Source organism: Uloborus diversus, chromosome 3 (genome assembly GCF_026930045.1).
Source record: "Uloborus diversus isolate 005 chromosome 3, Udiv.v.3.1, whole genome shotgun sequence".
Classification (NCBI taxonomy): Eukaryota; Metazoa; Arthropoda; class Arachnida; order Araneae; family Uloboridae; genus Uloborus; species Uloborus diversus.
This window is the reverse complement of record NC_072733.1, coordinates 150,677,786-150,690,186: the sequence shown is the minus strand read 5'-3', so window position 1 is coordinate 150,690,186 and position 12,401 is coordinate 150,677,786. Positions and strand designations below refer to the sequence as shown.

Here is a 12,401-nt window from a genome sequence, read left to right as displayed (position 1 = left end):
GGTGTAGTGGTGTTGTCCTAGTTTTCTCAATTCCGAAAATTTGACATAGGCCCTTAAACACAGCAGAGATGAAATTCCTCCCTTGATCGGAATGAATCTGCAAAGGTGTTCCATATCTCGAGATCCAATGTTGGACTAGAGTCTCTGCTACGGTGGTAGCCTCTTGATCTGGAATGGGATATGCTTCCGGCCATTTGGTGAAGTAGTCGATGGAAACAAGAATGTATTTGTTCCCATCAGCAGTTCTTGGTAGAGGACCCAGGATGTCGATCCCAATTCGTTCGAAAGGAGCTCCAACGTTGTACAGGTGTAGCTTCCCTCTGCTTCTCTTCTTCGGTCCTTTACGAGCAGCACAGGCGTCACAAGAATGGCACCACTTCTCCACGTCATCCTTCGCCTTGCTCCAGAAGAAGCGCTCCCGAACTTTATTGAGGGTTTTCAACACACCAAAATGTCCTCCAGTCGCACTACTATGTATTTCTTTCAGAACATCTGAAATCCTTGATCGGGGAAGTAGTAACTGCCACCTAGATGTTTTGCCGTCGTCAGATTCCCATTTTCGGTGTAGCACGCCGTTCCGTAAATGGAGCGAATTCCATAAAGCCCAGTATCTTTTTGTTGCAGGACTGAAGATGGAAACGTCCTGCCAGCTAGGTCGCCGACTGTCACTTTCCATGAATTCCAAAATTGGTTTTATGTCGGGGTCTTCAAGTTGATCTTTTCGAACTTGGTCGTCACTCCATGGATCAGGTTCTGAAGATGTTGGAGTCACTGTCACCTGATAGGCAGTAGGGCTAGTCGTTCCATACTGTTTCTCGATTCGGGAACAATAATTGCATTTCTCAGGACAGGGTCTCCTTGATAAAGCGTCTGCATTACCGTGAGACAACCCTTTTCGGTGCTTGATCTCCATGTCATATTCCTGGAGCCGCTGTATCCACCTGGCTATCTGGCCTTCTGGATTCTTGAAGTTCAAAAGCCAAGTTAACGATGCATGATCTGTCCGAAGCAGAAATTTTCGGCCGTAGAGGTAATGATGGAAGTGTTCTATAGCTTTCACTATGGCCAGTAACTCCTTTCTGGTGACGCAGTAATTTCGCTCCGACTTTGATAAGCATTTGCTCCAGTAAGCGATGACATGTTCATTTCCGTCAATTTCTTGGGATAAAACAGCTCCGATGCCCTCGTTGCTCGCATCAGTGTCCAGGATGAAGGATTTTTCAGGCTGAGGATAGGCGAGGATAGGCGTTGATGTTAAAGCCTCTTTCAGTCGTAGAAATGCATCTTCGCATTCTTTGGACCATTCAAACTTTTGCTTGCTCTCCGTCAGCTTATGCAAAGGTCGTGCAATGTTGGAAAAACCCTTTACAAACTTCCTGTAGTACGTGCAGAGCCCCAGGAAACTTCGCAGCTGATGGATGTTTTCGGGACGACTCCAACTCTTGACTGCAGATACCTTTTCTGGATCGGTTTGTACACCTTCAGAAGAGATGATGTGACCAAGGTAGCTAACTTCCCGGCGGAACAAATTACATTTGGACGGACTTAATTTCAGATTGGCTTCCTTAAGCTTTTGCAGCACCTTCCTAAGATTTGCCAGATGTTCTTCGAAGCTGCGTCCAACGATGATGATATCGTCTAAGTAGACCAGACCAGATTCGTAAGAGAGTCCTCTTAACACTGTCTCCATAAGACGCTCGAACGTAGCTGGTGCATTGCAGAGGCCGAAGGGCATCACTTTGAACTGCCATAAGCCTTGTCCAGTTGTAAACGCTGTCTTCTCTCGGTCATCAGGGTGTATCTCAACCTGCCAGTAGCCGCTCTTCAAGTCCAGGGTCGAAAACCACTTGTGTCCGGAAAGAGTGTCCAAGGTGTCGTCTATCCGTGGAAGAGGGTAACTGTCTTTCTTGGTGATTTCATTCAGTCGTCGGTAATCGACACAAAATCTGGTGGAGCCATCTTTCTTTCGGACCAAGACGATGGGAGAGGCCCAAGGACTGGATGACGGTTCGATTACATCATTCTCCTTCATCTCTTTCAGAAGGGTTTCAACCTCTTCCTTCTTAGCGAACGGTAGTCGTCTTGGATGCTGTTTAATAGGGGGGTGTTCTCCAGTGTAAATCCTATGCTGCGTTAAATTCGTACGGCCAACATCCTCCGATGTAGATGAAAACAGATGCTTGAAGTGGTCCACCAATTGTTCCGCAGCAGTTCTTTGATCCTTCGATAAGGGTGCACTCCCAATTAACTTCGATGTCAAGGACTCAGAAGACACAGTCTCGGGGGAATTGATTCTTCTAATGATGCAGTTTACTGGAGTACAAGTTGCCAACACTTCACCTTTTCGGATATTCCTTGGCCTTTCACTCACGTTGGCGACTCTCACAGGAATTACATCCTTAGAAAGGTCCACAAGCGTAGATGCTACCAGCACTCCTTTTAGGCTATTGCTTAGGTTAGGGTATTCAATGAGTCCAAATCGAAAACTATTGCTTTCTTCAAGGGAGCCAGGTATTAATGATTCTGACCTTGAGGGAATCGATAAATCTGTTTGGGCTATTATTTGATGAGCGGATTTTACATCACTTTCTGCAGGGAAAACGGCTATGTCTTCTCTCATCGAGTGCAGCTCATTAGTCTTGAAGTCGAGAGTGAAGTCATATTTCTTCAAAAAGTCCAATCCGAGAATGAAGGGGTCCGTGATATTAGCGACGAATGCCGTATGATGGTAGGTGGCATTCCCAAACACTATTTCCAAGTCCACTTTACCGTCAATCTCGATCTTGTCACCTGTCACAGTCTGGAGACTTACGCGTGGCGATGTCCACAGCAGTTTCAATCCGAATTCACGAGCCACATCTGTCCTAATGATTGTCACATTGGCTCCAGTGTCGACAATCAGTCTGCAGGGGTTCCCATTTACATGTGCGTAAATGAAAAGTCCATCACTGCCACTACTAGAAGAGGAAATCTGCAGAGCTCTAGTGGTGGTGATTTCCTTCCCTCGCGTAGCTTGGCGAGCCGGACAACTCCTTCGCAGGTGTCCTTCACTACCGCATTTCCAGCACTTTTGCTCTTGTTTCTTTTGGGCTGTTATGCTGCTCAGATGTCTAGTCAAGTCACCGAGTTGTCTCTCAAGTTCAGCGAGATGGGACGACCTGGAATCAGACTCATCAGCTTCCTGAGTCCGGATTAGATGGCGATCCACACGGGTTGCTTCTTGGGCGGCCTCGTATCTCATCGCATACACAACAGCAGAATTCAGGTCTTTGACATCCGCCATCCGTAGAGCTTTCTGGATTTCCGGATCTCGAACCCCGTCGATGTAGTAGTTGAGTGCCAGGTTGTCCCGAACATCCGCAGGACAGTCGCAAAAAGCAAGATGAGACAGTCTCTCGACGTCCGCCGCTAGCTCTTGCAGGGTTTCCCCGGTTTTCTGGAAACGGGACTTCAACTGGAGTCGGCTGAAATCTTTCTGGCACTTCTCACCGAAGCGAAGCTCCAACGCAGCCGTGAGGGCGGCGAAATCCAGTCGCTGGCTGTCCGGAAGGGTCTGAAGAATGTCCGCTGCGTCACCTCTCAGGGATGCTGCAAGATGGCAGGCCTTGGTAGCAGAGTCCCATCCGTTCGCTTCCGCCACTATCATGAATTGAGTTTTGTAAACTTGCCACGAAGTTTTCCCATCAAATGTGGCAAGTTTAATGGACGGTCGAGCAACCGATGTGGGAGCGCCAAACTGTACAGAACTGCTTTCCGCGGTCGCCAATCTCCTTTCCACGTCCTTAATTATTTCTTCCTTAAATGAAGTCAATTTCTTGTCTTCTTCTTCCAACTTATTTTCCATATTGGCGATGCGCTCTTCCACAGTATCAAATTTTTCTTCCAGGGCATCGACTTTATCTCCCATGGCGGTTAGTTGATTCTCCATCATGGTTTTCATCGACGTTAGGTCACTTTTCATTTCATCGTGACTTGTAGTGATTTTAGCAGTTAAATCACTATTTAACAGTTCTTGGTTAGTCGCTAATTCATTTTTCAATTGTTCCTGATTTGCAGTAAAACTTGCAGTCAAATCACTTTTCACAGAGGTGATTGCGTCAAGAAGTTGTTTTAATTGTTCATCCATTGCGCGAGTAATCACCATAAAAACAAAGTCCAAATTTAAAAAGTCTTTATGAAAATAATGTCCAAAGTCACACTTACTCCAAGAAAGTCCAGAAGTAGCCCCACGTTGGGCGCCAAATTGTAACGGATTCGGTGCGACTTCCACTTTCTTGAAATGAAGACACAGTTCTTGATAAAAACACAGGAAATTTATTTACACTATGTACAGGAGAGATCTTCAACAACTGCCAAATTATTCATCAGCAATTAAGCAATTATCACACAACACCGTAAACTCAACGTTTACACACGTATTTACTTCCAAATACGAAAACAACACAGCGAAATGCCTCGCTATAAACAGAGCAAAAATCCTCTCGGTTCGAAATATCAAATGAAACTGACTGTTTATCCATCGCTAACGGCTTAAATACACCGAAAAGAATTTTCTCAAATATTCCACACGCTTCTCGAAATGCGTTGACCGTTATCAAATTTTATCAGTGAACAAAAAGGGAATAGGGGTCGTATATTTTAGCCATATGAAAAAGGGGTTGTATATTCATTACGGGAAACTATTTACAGGTTACGTTACTACAATAATTACTATTTACAGGATTTGTAACAATATGAACAAATCAATTCATATTACGAACAGTGAGAGACCTCTAAGGCACCTTTGGGTTTCGAGGTACTTAAGCCAAACAAAGAGTTTTGTAGGCAACTGTGAGCCACCTAAACTATGTAATAGGCCTTGCTTGTCTTGAAACTCTGGAGAGCACAGTCTCGTTGAAACAGTTGCACAACTATCAATTATGTGTTTTTGGTCTGTGCTCAAATTTTCAGAATTTTCCTTTTCTTTTGCCAATGTAAAAATACATGATAGAAGTAACCTAGAATGATAGCATAAGTAGGTTTTCACATGCCATCAGCTTGGGTTTGTTCGGGCCAGAAAGTTCTTAGGTTCAGTACTTTCTCTATCTTATTTATCAAACGTCAGACCGGTAGTTCGTTCGTATAAAAAATATGCACCAAATTTTGCAGTTCTTTATTTATTTCCTTATTTTTTAAATACCTGCAATAACACCGTTGTTTTTTGTTTTTCTTTTCATATTCTTATGGGAGTGTAGTTTTACATGACTGTTCCTTTACTAAACTTTAATAACTTTGTTCCTATTTTAAAAGATTTACGAATGGTTAAGAACGAATTCTGCGTTATACTGCCATTGGTTTGGAACGCAAATCAAACAGAGAGCTGCACTAAGTTTTCTTATAGCATATTTTAAATTAAAAAATTTAGACACAATAAGTAGTTAATTTGTGACGCACCATGCATCTAAAAATGCATCAAGATGAACAGATGTTTAGTACTATTAGTGACATTTCAAGCAAGGGGTCAGTCATTATAATGGGAGATTTTAATTTTCCAGGAATTGATTGGAATAATTTTTACCATAGTAATAGCAGAGAAGAGGAATTTTTGAAAGTAATTGGTGACTGTTGTTTAGATCAAATTGTAACTCAGTGTACTCGACAGGACGTGATTTTGGATCTAGTTTTCTGTGATATGAAGGGTTCTGTTCAGGGGTTATGTATAGGGGAACACATTGGAGATAGTGACCACAGCAGTATTAGGTTTGGGATTAAATTTGATATGCACAAAGTAGAGAATTTTAGGTTTGTGCCCAATTTCAGAAATACTGATTTTGTGGAACTTAGGCAGAGTTTGAAAGCAGTATTTTCTTCTGGATTGGACAATAGTGATGTGAATCTTCAGTGGGCAGAGTTTAAGGAAAAGCTAGTGAAAACGGTTGGGGATCATGTTTCCTTTAGGAGAAAGGGTGTTAACACTAAAATCTGGCCAATGTGGTTCTCCAGGGAAATTAAAAACGCTCTAAATTACAAGCAAGCTGCTTTTCATAGGTTTAGAGAAACTGGTCACAGTGCAGATAGGCTCCAATATTGTAAGGCAAGGCGTGCAGAGGAATTAGCAGATGTAATCGTAAATATTTTCAATGCTTCTTATAACTCGGGGACAGTGCCAGAGGACTGGAAGCTGGCTAACATTACACCGCTCTTCAAGAAAGGGTCTAAAGGGAGTGCGGGAAATTATAGACCTGTGAGTTTAACTTCGGTGGTTTGCAAAATTTTTGAAACATTGATAAAAATTAAGATAGTAAATTTTCTAGAAACTAATAATCTATTGACTAGTTTTCAGTACGGTTTCAGGAAAGGTAAATCTTGTGCAACTAATTTATTACATTTTTATGACAAAGTTACCATGGCTTTGCACAATAAGAAGCCTGTAGATGTTGTTTACATTGATTTTCAAAGAGCTTTTGATAAGGTACCGCATGTTGCTCTACTTAGCAAATTAGCTGATATAGGAATAGGAAGGAAAACTTTCATTTGGGTAAAAAACTGGCTAACCGGAAGGAAACAAAGGGTAGTTGTAAGGGGAAATTATTCTAATTGGAGTGAGGTTTTAAGCGGGGTTCCTCAAGGATCAGTGTTAGGGCCTGTTTTGTTCATTGTTTTTATGAACGATATTCACAAAAATAATTCAGGGAACGTGAATTGTTTTGCTGATGATGTCAAAGTTATGGGGACTGTAGAAAATGAAGAACAAGCAAAACAGCTGCAAGAGGATCTAGATCACATTACAGAGTGGGCTGATAAATGAGTTATGGCTGTTAATGTTGGGAAATGTCAAGTGCTACATTTAGGGCATGGAAATAAGTGTACAAGTTATTATTTGCAAGGTTCAGTCATTAGTCAGGCAGACAAAGTTACTGATCTGGGGGTCCTAATAAGTCAGGATTTAAAGTTTAGCCAACAGTGCAGCATTGCTAGTAACAAGGCCAATAAGATGCTTGGGTTTATCAATAAATCTATTTCAAACAAATCTAAAGAAGTTCTTCTGCCCTTATATAGAAGTTTGGTAAGACCTCATTTAGAGTATGCTGTTCAGTTTTGGTCTCCTTATCTTAAGAAAGACATTAACGTATTGGAAAGGGTTCAAAGGCGGGCTACAAAGCTAATAAATGGACTTTCTCACTTAGACTATGATTCCAGGTTTAGAAGGCTAAAAATGTACAGTCTTGAGAAGGGGCGGCAAATAGGGGGGTCAAGAGGGGACGGTCGCACCCCCAAATTTTTTGCGCAGAATGACAGAAAATGGATGAATTCAATTTATGTAAGTCGGAAATCAATGCTCATTAAAAGAAATCTCGCTGGTTCTCAGTAACTGTTTGATGAAACTCGACACATTCCCAGACTATAAAAAGTGTTTTTCGTTATTTGGATAATGACAGGAATTCTTGAAGTATTTTCCGGCCTTTTCAGAACATAGAAAACTGATAGAGAACCATGGTTAATTTTATTAACTAAAGAAGACATTTTCTCATATAGGCTAAATATTTCATACTTGTGTGCCCAGTGTAACGATGGTATGTCCAGTATGAGAGGCTCGTGCAAAGTGGTGTGGCTGCATGGTTTTCACAAGAAAATTTCTTGATATTTTACATTCACTTTACGCTCATTTTTTAATGTATATTTATTCAATGAGTGTCCACTGCTTTCTTCTGCTAGAAACACGTTTCAGCTGCTCAATGCATTATATGCTTTCGAAAAAACTTCTTAAAAATGCATATGATTGTTGAATTTAAAAAAAATATATCAACAAATACCTGTTATGCGTATTATTATGCAAGCTCGGAGTGACACAAAATGGTCTTCAAGAGTTAAAACCATAAAAATATTTCTCTATAACTTCAAAGCAGTGATTTGACGACTGGAAGAATTATTACAAAACGATTCTTTCAATGATGAAAAAGTTCATGCCTTTTAGCATGTTTGACTTCGTTTGAATTTTTATTCAATTTTTTTGTACCGAGGAAAGTTTTTGAAAAATACTTTACTCTATTAAAACATCTTCAATCCGTTACCCTCAATTTTCGAACTATTCAAGCCACAGTTCAATCTACAACTGATCTGTGCACCACACTACCATAGTTCAATTTACAATTGAAACAGAAAATAGATTTTACATAGATGTGTGTTTCAATCAAGCGTGAAACTTAAAAAAAAAAAAAAAGACAAAAATCCACATGATGATGTGAAGTCAAATACTGATTTTTAAAATTTTGTATGAAGTAATAGATTTAGTTTCGAATGAAATTAACACAAGATTTAATGATAATTATTTTTCTGTATGGTTGACTCTATATTATCTGGATTGGATTTTTGAAATGAAAAATAAAATGTTTCAGTTATGAGTAAAATTTTTAGCACGAGGCATGAAAAATTACAAGCAATGTAGCGACAGACTGGTTATCACATCCAGAGACTGCAGTTTCTTCCTTGTTATGGACTCATCAGTCTTGAATAGTGAATAACAGAGCTGGGGGCAGATGACATCTCATTGAAGCTGAGAGCGCCGACGAGACTAGATTATTCACTGATGAAAAATTAAGCAACTCACAATTTTTGAAGTTGCCCTGGGTGATTTTGAAGAGCAAGATATAAAAAGTGTTTTCATACATCTCACTTTGTTACTTCAATTATCTCAGTTAGTAGAGAAAGATTTTTTATGTCTCAGGAGGTTAGAGAATTATTTTCGAAGCACAAGGGGAAAAATATTCTAACGAAGTCATACATATTAAAGGGCATGAGCTTTTCCACCATCTTTTATATTTAGCTGTACTGGCAAAACAGCAAGACATTGGGCACTGATAGATTAGTAACACGATTCCCTGCTCTTCTGAATTCCAAAAATCATGCATTAAAACTTTTCCAAAAGGTATAAAAACTTTAGTATCGAGATGTTTTGTATAACTTATTAGAAAGTGAATCAAAATTTTAATTATTTCTAAACACTAATTTTTATTCATATTAAACCGATTTTATGACCACTTCCTGTTAGTTAATGTGTGCTTGGCACCGCACTGTGGTAGTACATATTTAAGAATCTCGACCCCCCAAATGAAATGCTGAAATGCCGCCCCTGGTCTTGAGCAAAGAAGAGACCGAGGGGACATGATTCAGCTGCTTAAATTTATTAAAATGAAAGATGTTACAGGGCTGAAGTTTAGCACTGAAAACAGGACGAGGGGTCATTGTTTTAAGCTATTTAAATCTCAGGCTAACATGGATGTTAGGAAAAATTATTATTTTAGCAGGGTAGTGGAACCTTGGAACAGTTTACCAGAAGAGGTGGTAATGAGCAAGGGAGTAGATAGTTTTAAGAGGGCCATTGATCTTCACTGGGGATTGTAAATTGACTAGGACCAGTCTAGCTGGGCCCAGAGCCTGTTGCTGGTCGTCACTTTTGTATTTACAAATACAAATACAAATACAAAAGTGACGACCAGCAACAGGCTCTGGGCCCAGCTAGACTGGTCCTAGTCAATTTATGCACAAATCCACGTTATGCACGAAGATAACTTGGATCATGTAAAATATTAATGCTGTAAATCAGTCTGATTCAGTACTTGTTACAATGATTGATGTGAGGAAAGGTTTGTTCAATTACACTAAAACACAATAAAAGAAGTATGACACTACAGTTTCCACAGTATCGTGGTCATCAAGTTGCAATTGGTGGAATGCAATAGATACCAGCACTCCTTTATTTTTCTTTTCTAATTCACAATAAATTCCAGCTATCTCACTAATTTTGTCTTGAATCGAACTACTAATTATTTTCAATTAGGTAGAAATTTGTATTGCAAAACAATCTGAAAGTATTGTCATGGGGGAAAATTTCTTAGTTTGTATACTATGTACCCTAAGAGGCTCTAAAATCTGCTAATTTGTAAGAAATTCGTTAAAAGGTCTCCTTCATATTAAATCTTCGAGTGTGGGAGAATTTACAAGTGTCAATCATTCCAAAATTAGAAAATCACGATTCACAAGCTTGTAAAGGGAGTATGAGGCAACTTTATTTTTTCCCGTAAAATTGACTTTAGTACATAAGCTGGATTTCTCTCTTTCATATTCTCCCTTTTAAAATTAAATCAGAATATTATTTTACCTGAAATTATTATTGTGCTTTAAAACTTAAATATAAAACTAGTTTTTATATTGTTAATGTGTTTTTTTCCTTGCATGGTTTTAGAATCCTTATCAGAGTGGACCATTTGAGCTTGCTCATGAGCCACCTTGGAAATTTCATATACAAATGACCAGCCCAAGTGTAACTTTGATAAATATATGTCAAAAAAGCAAAAAACTGAAAAAGGTTCAATTATTTATTTTTATTTTTTAAAATATTATTCAGTTTTTTATTTCTTATCAAATTTATTTTTAAAAAGGACAATTCTTACTGTATACTTACTTTCTTAGGTAAGCAAAATACATTTTCTTCAAGTAAGAAATGATACATTGCAGATAGCATGGAAAGACAAACATAATAGGTAAAAGTTAATGAGACTAGATTTATTTGTCTTTTTTCTTCTTTAGGTTTAAGTTTTTGCATATGTAACATGATATTTTCCGCCAAACAGGTGCTTATTGACATACAATGTAGAGTACAGTCATGATTATTCTGGGAAGTACAGAAAGATAAATAGTAAGAAGATAGTCACATCATCTTTCTGGCACGCATGTGTAAAATATAGTAAGTGTTATTTTTGTTTATATTTTTACTTTGCATGATCATTTAGTAACGATTTTCTGAGCAAAAGCTTTCTTGGTAAATTTCTACTTTGTCATAGCAACAAGTTTTGTGCAAGACGATTTTTAAGATATATATTTGAAAATCAATTGTACAGTGTAATGATACTCACAAATACTTTAAATTGGTTTATTACACAAGACAACACAAGTGCACAATGCATACAGCTTACAGCAATTCAACATAAACAAAAGCTCTTCCATAGTCTCGAACCCAGAGTCCCTGATAAGTCTCTTCATCGGATGTTGCTAGATGCAACAACTTACATTACAGACAGCAACACATACCTTTCTTATGAAAGTAAATAAACATGAATTGTTAAAATTGTTTCAAGGAACAATGTTCTCTTTTCCTGTGAAAAAATACATAAGCTATGCAAAAGCATACGACAATGCTCTGACAAAATTCCAGCAATTCTATCAATGGGCTGCTAAATGTTGGTCAGCCATATTGTATTTTTGTTTTAAAGTTTTAGATATCAAATTTTATAATGCATTATCCTTGCTACAATGAAAGATGCCTTCTTCTATTATAAATATGCATTCTTTATGTACCATTTTATTTTTTACAAAATATAGTTCTTTTTTCTTTCCAGAAAATTGCAAACTTAAAGGTTATTACCGAATATATGCTGTAAACTTTTGGTATCAACGAGGTCCATACTCAGAAATTGCACATTTCAAAGGATAAATGATTTTCACTATTAATGTTGATTGTTTTTTAATTTATTTTTAATAATAAATTTTGTATACTTGTATGTTTAAATTTTAACCACTTCCATGCTCTGTTTTTTTTTATAATGGATCAAAAAACATCAATTTTTCAATCTTTTTTTTTTTTTTTTCATATGTACATATCGTTTTAAACATATTAGCATCAATCAAATACGGAATTTCCTAAAAATTAGAGTAAAAATCTATTTAAATAAATGAGTGATTTACCTGTGAAGTCGGCAGAAATCAGACTTTGGAGTCGATTCGCACTGACTATAAATAAAATACCTATCTTGCATCTTGAATAACAAATTTTATGTAGATCCTTTGCATTTACATAAATGAGTTTTATTTAAGTGATGCATTGGAAAACACGATTCTGTCCAGAGTTCAAGATTACAATCTGGACTGTAGAATCATGTTTCTCTGAAAAAACTATAGTGCTACTATCTAGTAGCTAGGAAGTAAACAAAAGCATTCGAAACCATAAAACGCACATATGAATTAATTCAGAAAAGGTTGATTATGCAGTGTAAATTTTCAGGGCCTGAACTCCGCTTGGGGTGAGCCAAGATGTACATATCACCTGCCACAGTTCAAGTCAGTATATCAAGGAAGTGGTTAAACTAATTAAACAGCATTGTTTGATGTACTTTTCAGTAGTTGTTCATTATTACTTAAGGTAAGCAATTATAAAAGTATATCTGTTAAGGGCAAAACATTTTTAACCCCTTTCCGCTCGCTCCTGTGTCTATGCCGTGCTGTGGTTTCGACCTCCATTTCTCGCTCTCATGATAGCGCCGTTTTGGGGTGTGCAATATTAACACGACGAAACTGTTAAAACCAATTCATTTATTTTGCCTGGAATACGTTTTATTTCTCTCTTTATACACTAGATGACATCCAGT

General features: G+C 38.1%; 1 protein-coding gene across 1 annotated transcript in view; it reads left to right on the top strand.

Annotated features, from left to right (window-relative positions):
* Positions 1–11,481, top strand: part of LOC129219182 (alpha-L-iduronidase-like) — a 107,926-nt gene extending 96,445 nt beyond the window's left edge. The window contains exons 13-16 of the mRNA XM_054853501.1: positions 10,223–10,345; positions 10,450–10,520; positions 10,611–10,723; positions 11,376–11,481. Coding sequence (XP_054709476.1) covers positions 10,223–10,345; positions 10,450–10,520; positions 10,611–10,723; positions 11,376–11,470 — 402 coding nt within the window. The 3' untranslated portion in view covers positions 11,471–11,481. The remainder of the gene's footprint in view (positions 1–10,222; positions 10,346–10,449; positions 10,521–10,610; positions 10,724–11,375) is intronic.
* The last annotated feature ends 920 nt before the right edge of the window (positions 11,482–12,401 follow it).